This window comes from Clupea harengus, chromosome 24, assembly GCF_900700415.2.
Source record: "Clupea harengus chromosome 24, Ch_v2.0.2, whole genome shotgun sequence".
In the NCBI taxonomy this organism is placed as follows: Eukaryota; Metazoa; Chordata; class Actinopteri; order Clupeiformes; family Clupeidae; genus Clupea; species Clupea harengus.
Window position 1 is genome coordinate 7,392,208 of NC_045175.1, and position 6,945 is coordinate 7,399,152.

The following is a 6,945-nucleotide window of genomic DNA, read 5'->3' on the forward strand; positions in this document are numbered from 1 at the left end:
CTGTGGCAAGCCATCAATGTAGTTGTGTGGCAAGACATCAGTGATGTTCTGTGGCAAGCCATCAGTGTTGTCCTGTGGCAAGCCATCAGTGTTGTCCTGTGGCAAGCCATCAGTGTTGTCCTGTGGCAAGCCATCAATGTTGTTGTGTGGCAAGCCATCAGTGTAGTTGTGTGGCAAGACATCAGTGTTTTTAGTGCACTCAGAGGGCCTCATTTACTAAAAGGATTGCGCCCATTTCAGGCGTAAAATAGCGGGTAAAGACATAAAACCGTATTTCCAAAGGAGTCGCACCTGAGTAAAAGCGCAGATTACCGCTGCTGGGAGGGTATAAGGGAAAGTGGGTGTTTGTCGCAAAGAGATGGGAGGAGATGCGTAAAGTGCGCCTAATTGTGTATTAGTAACGAAACAAGAGGTGTTTTAGCATTTTATGTTTATTTTTTATATATAATTGAATATAGGCATATACAAACTGTCCCACCAGCTAGCTGTTACCCAGAATCACCGCTCATTGCATGGTTAAAACCGTATTTTCACTTATAGTTCAAGCACACCGAGTACAGTGCACACCTTCTGCGTAGGAGTAACGCGTATCTATTCAGGAAAAGTACTTGTACTCGAAGTACACTAACTAAACTACCGGTAAGTAAATTGTAGAGACAGAGCAGCATATTCATTTCACCTTCCATGTTTATTTTGACGTTATAGCCTCTCGAGCGCAAGCTACCCCCAGTGCCATGGCAACCAAACGTCTGAAAACTTCAGTTTCCCCTGTCCAGGCTACAACTCCAGTTTTCAAATGTATCCGCCTAGGGCAGCGTTTTTGAAAAGCATGGTTTTCAGTGCTGGAATACGCCGTTTTAAAGTAGGGAGTGTTGTGTATTCCTACAAGACTATTTAACGGGATGCTATGGAGCAGTTAACCTGGCTATTAAGTATCCTAGCTATCTCTAGCTTAGGGAACCATCTTAACAGTTTGCAGTTGCCTGTGTGTGATTAACTAATATGTGTGAATATGAACTTGTGAACATAAACTTGTTAATATGAAACTGCACAGGCACCCTGGGGGTAACCACAGCAACCCAGAAACTCAATGTTCGCTGAAAAGATTAATTTCCCCAAATCAGCTCACCAATAAAAGACAGTCTTGAATTCAAAGTGAGGTATAATAATCAAACACAGAGGGTTTAACAGGATGAATATGAGGATGTATATAATGCATAACAACCACACATTAGCTTTGAAAACATGCACATATTACAGAATACAAACAGCACTGAAACTGCAGTAGACAGAATTGCGTAATGTGAAAATGATGAATGAATAGTTGTTCCTATTAAACACACTTTAAACACACAAAAAAATGTTATGAGGAAATTTCAAACATCAATATTTGATTAACTAAGGCTACATGTTATTTACTTGTTCTTACTTAAGTAATCTCACTTATATAATCTGTCCTAATGATCTGTGCCCATCAACCCCCAGAGTAAAACACTGGCCCTTGTTGGTTGCCATCTGACGGTGTATGGAGTTATGCAAGTTCAACATCAGCTGGAGTTTGCAGAGGCTTCAGTATTCATCGATGGTTTCGGGCACATGCACTTGATGGATTCCTGAAATGCTAGCACCATGAAACAGAAACAATGTATGTAAAAAGTGTCAGTGTGGAAAATGACATGCTGTTTAAGTTATTAAAGAAATGTCTGTCCATCCGTCCGTCCATCTATTTATCCAATTATCAATCTGATTATGTGACTTACTTCAAGATTCTCATAATCATGTGATCTTGTTCTGAGATTCAGAGCTGTGTATGTATCATGAGGAGGGTCCATATCAGGCCTCTAGGGAAATATAAATAAAAGAGGACATGTGGTTTCATTAGCATGTTCATGATAGATGAGGGAGTCTGAACAGAGGGCAACAATCTTCTATATTTCTTTACCTAAACATCGGTCTGTTGTGTAGGTCTAGTTTATACATTTAGAGAGATAGATGTCATGTCGGCCAGAAATACCTGACTAAGAAATAAAGCTGCACATGCAGGAACTTAGAAATTAAACAGATTACATGACAGAGAATAGTGCATGAAAGTTTGTTATTATATTTGTTAAAGTTCACTGCCATTGGCACTGACTAGTTCAACAAAGAATAGTTAAAAATAGGAAGACAGACATTATGTTGCAGCACCTGGGAATGCACTCCTGAGCCTCTCACTGTTGTGTTTCTCCTAAAGAAAGAAACAAATTGTGGCAGTTTTCAAATGAAGATTTATGTTCTTAGGTATTTCCTGACTAAACCCTCTATTGTATCGACTATCGAACCCTCGTGTTAAGGCTTAGATACTGAGAGTTAGTAATATATGTGGTTAGTCTGCATGAAAGCCAATCAGATTTATTTAAAATTTATGAGGGTGAAAACACAGTATATGAATTGACTTAAATCAGATTCTCTGCAGACACATTGGATGACAGGAGCACATACTTTCATATGTCACACAAACTTTACATTTCATTTTTATCAAAAGCTGCAGCTGTCACTCACTCATTCCTTATCAGAAAACTAACAACAGCAATCAAGGCAGCAGCATCCAGGATAGCGACAACACACCCTGCCATGGCAATGAATGTCAGTCCATATTTTTCTAGTAGACAGACACACACACAGACACACACACAATAACAAAGTTCTTAGTGTAGTTATAGTATGCAACTTAAATGCTAATTCACACTTCATTGAGTTAGGCCCTCTTTACGATGTGGCATAAACATGCATTTTCACTGAAATGGCCCAAAAAAGCTGAAAATGCAAGAAACATGTTTTATTTACCACATCACACATCATATGTGATCAGAAACCACATCTGAAGGGTGTTCCAGAAGGCGTGGTTAACCTAGCCTGGCATAAACCCTGAACTTGGGGTCGCCACTTACTCCGAGTTATCAGTTCCAGAACATGAATTAGGATCTTGCTCATGGTATTAAATATAATAACTGTATTTGCTTCAATTGATGCTTGAATGGTGTACATGAGTGCATGAGTATTGATTTGATGGTTAAGTAGAGTACATGAGTAATTATTTGATGGGAAAGCAGAGTACATGAGTATATGTATGGTAGGGAAAACCGAGATCATCTTCAGGAGAGTAAATTCAAAGCCAAAATACATTTTAAAAATGACTTGTTGTCATTGTCAAATTTGATGATTGCATCCTCTCTCTGTTGATCCTCAATTGCAAGTCGCTTTGGAAAAGTATTAAATGTAAATGTAAAAAACACTTCTATACATGTTCGGGAGTTACCACCCAAAAGTGCTTGTTTCACCTCCTTCAGAATGGGTGCAGATTCCTGGGGGACCAGAAGGACCATCATGGCCAGGTGATCCAGTCATGCCCGGCCGTCCTGAGGGGCCAGGAGGTCCAGAGGGGCCAGGGAAGCCAGGTGGTCCTCTCATGCCAGGTCGGCCAGGGAGGCCAGCGATGCCAATGCCAGGTGGTCCTCTGATGCCAGGATGGCCTGGGATGCCAGGCGGTCCAATGGGGCCAGGTTGGCAAGGGATGCCAGGCGGTCCACTGGGGCCAGGGGGGTCTGGTGTTAGAATTTCTCCATCAGGCACTTGAATCACACACACATGAAGCATGATTAGAAACAAAGACAACTATCTAGACATACTTAGGACTGATTTTTATTTGGTGACATTTTTTTCTTTTTCTTGATAAAAATGAAAACAAAGGCAGTTTTTTTTCATTTTCTCATGCACCTCATGCATTTTCTCACCTGAGGAACAAACCACCAGCATGGATAAAAAGAAGGTTACTTTTCTGGTTGTATGGACCTGGAACATCTTGAACACAAAAAAACAAGGCTCATTGTGCAAGATGAAAGATAAAGATCATTTTGCAATTACAAGATGCATTAGAACTTCCTGTTTTGTTTCTTTTGCAGTGTTTGGCAGATGCCATTATCTTCTTTTTATTTAAAGGAGTAATTGTTAAGTTAAGCATAAAAACTCACAACAGAAAAGTGTAGCTACGCTGGTGGAATATGGTGTGCAACTATAAACAAACAGACACTAAGCCAGAGAGATCAGGTTATGAATATCAACTTATCTACAGCCCAGGTGAAATCTGGTGTAAAGCGTGTAAAACAAATACATGTACGATCCACATACTTCCTGAAACATGTGGACCTGCCAGCTGCGGTAGGTAGGCAGGTAGTTAGAAAGCATCTGGGTTAGACTACTAAATTTGGTTACAGACAGTATAGTACGAGTTGAGGCTTTAAAAGTTGGGAAACCCCTTTTCACAGAAAAGGACGGCAGGAACATGCTGATTGGCTGAAATAGTATATTGCTTATGTAACAAGTACAAGTGTGAAGAGCTGATCGAAGATCAAAAAGATGAAATTAGAATGGATCAAAATAGAACTGCGCTGCGTCTAGTTTAGAACGTTTCTGACATTGTTATTGATTAATAGATGATCAATGTTAGTGATTAGAAGCCTGTGTAGGAAGATGGGGAGAGGCTGCATAAGTGTGTGTGCCATAAACCGAATGCCATTCTGGAGGAGGACAGGTTGGTAGCCTGTACACAGCATAATGAATTAGATAGGACTAGTGTGTGGATCCTACATTTTCTCACCCTCCTCCTCACCATCTGTGGAGAACGCTACAGTGTACTCGTCACTGAAAACACTTTTAGGCTGAATTGCATTTTATTTAATGGATGGTAGGCTACTTGTAAAGTATTGAGAGTATTGCATTTGTATTACAGTTTTGTACTTTTGACTGAATTACTCATACATCTTCGAAAAACATCTTCTAAATCAATAGTATTAATAATGTAATTTAAATGACATACTCACCACTGAAAAATGCAAGAGCGTGTGCAATCGAATGAATGTGGACCGTGCGATTGTGGCACAACTGATGTAGCCTTCGTCATTTCCTTCCCCTCTCCTTTGCTGACTTGCGGTGACATGATGAAGCACTTACTGCAGTCGAAACACAGACACTCCTCAGCTGCTATGCATGTCTGGAAACTTCTGCAGTCATCTGTAATATTCGGTAATCAGAAAAGAGTTGAACACACATGACACACCGACTGACTTATTTGGTTAAGACAAAGAGACCGAAAAAATACATATGGACCCTTGGAGCCCCCAGGTTCGCCCAAACACACCACTATAATAAGCCGACCATAGAGGGGAGCAGTACCCATACAGAGCCCATACAACACCAACATCCATACAACCCCAGCTTAGTCTGCTCATGGCTTTCACTGGCGTACGGCTGCAGCGCTGGGGTTCGAGGTGAGGTGTTTCAGTGCAGGTGTCCTGTATCTCAGCGCTGGGGTTCGAGGTGAGGTGTTTCAGTGCAGGTGTCCTGTATCTCAGCGCTGGTGTTCAAGGTGATGTGTTCCAGTGCAGGTGTCCTGTATCTCAGCGCTGGGGTTCGAGGTGAGGTGTTTCAGTGCAGGTGTCCTGTATCTCAGCGCTCATATTATTTGTTTGTTTTGTGTAAATGTGTTGGGGTCATTGCAGAGATTCCCCAGGTAAGATACATAATTATATATTGTTGTAACAAACCTACCATCACCTGCACCGCTTTTTCCCGACTTCACCACCAACTCCAGTTAGCCCACATCCCCAAACGTGGGGTGGCCCCCTCGGTCCCTCACATGCACGCTTCCTGTATTATGAAGGCTTCACTTTCTTTTACCAAGAGTGACTTGGAGTACAGAGCCCTGTTAAGTAAAGACATACAAACAGCCATTTTGGCAGAAGTTTGAATAAATCACTCTTCTTTGGTGTTCCTTCAAACAGCTCTCCCGCTGGTCCTCACAGCTCAGGGTCTTGGCTGTAACACATGATTGGCAGGGTGCTGTTTCCTTGTGCTTTTTCATTTCATTTTAAGGGCTGCTGGGACTGATTTGCACTGTGTTCATCTTTTTATCTTGAGAAATACATGTTGCATGTTGGCCTATACAATATCACAATCAATATACAGTACAAGACTAAATAAATCTACACAAAATGATAAGGATTTCAGTAAGATAAATAAACACAGCAACAGTGTTGTTACACTCTTTCCTCCCCTTTTCCCCTCTCCACTTCTCTCCTTCCAGCAGGAACTGCTCACACTGCAGTCCCACCTGCCAGACTGTCTGGGTAAACTGGGTAAATTATCTGTGCTTGTGTCAGACCCCTGTCTAGGAAGAGAGAAGAACAACAGAAAGACACTGTAGCGTCTGGCCCTGAAAACTGCTGCCAGCTTACTGCCAAACGATTATCATGACATGTGTCATCAGGACAATGAAAGCTGAACAGAATATGTCTGGCACTTACTGAACCAAGCCTGGCAGTGTTTGGTTTGTGATGCTTAATTTAAGGGATACACACCTGAGAGAGAGAGAGAGAGTGTGTATGTGTGTATGTCCTTAGGTTATACCTGCCTGCTAGTGTGTGTGTGTGTAAGATAGATTGTGTGTGTGTGTGTGTGTGTGTGTGTGTGTGTGTTTGTGTGAGAGAGTGAGTGAAGACATTTCAAATATACTTGTCAGGTGCTGTGTAGAGAGGGTCAGTCTGGACGCTGCTACTGGGAGGCTGAGTGGAGTGGTAGTAGGGCTGAGATAGCAGTGGCATATAAAAGCATGAAGAGGAAAGGGGGGGGGGGTCATGACAGTGGGTTTGTACAGTATATAACGACAAGTCCTGGCGTCTGGATCGCTCTGGTAACAGTTACTCTGCCAGGCACAATACTAAGGTGACTGACATACCTGCCTCCTCCTCCCGCTCCAGGAGAGTAGGAGTGTACCTGGACTGGCCAGCAGGCACTCTGTCGTTCTACAGCGTCTCCTCTGACACACTCACCCACCTGCACACGTTCCACTCCACATTCACTGAGCCCCTCTATCCTAGGTTTTGGGTTTGGTCTGACTCCTCAGTGTCC

General features: G+C 42.2%; 1 protein-coding gene across 2 annotated transcripts; it reads right to left on the bottom strand.

The window, feature by feature from the left end:
* Window positions 1-1,144: 1,144 nt before the first annotated feature.
* On the bottom strand, window positions 1,145-5,057 carry LOC116219014 (collagen alpha-1(X) chain-like). Of its 2 annotated transcripts, XM_031561853.2 has the most exons (7): window positions 4,860-5,057; window positions 3,774-3,840; window positions 3,321-3,611; window positions 2,542-2,641; window positions 2,188-2,227; window positions 1,761-1,841; window positions 1,145-1,621 (listed from the first exon to the last, which is right to left on the bottom strand). In XM_031561853.2, exons 2-7 carry the CDS (start codon window positions 3,838-3,840, stop codon window positions 1,577-1,579), a joined length of 624 nt encoding a protein of 207 aa, XP_031417713.1. In that variant the 5' UTR covers window positions 4,860-5,057; the 3' UTR covers window positions 1,145-1,576. The 2 variants fall into 2 exon arrangements, with proteins under 2 accessions (XP_031417713.1, XP_031417712.1); XM_031561852.2 differs by lacking the exon at window positions 4,860-5,057 and having other exon boundaries at window positions 3,774-4,643.
* Window positions 5,058-6,945: the final 1,888 nt, after the last annotated feature.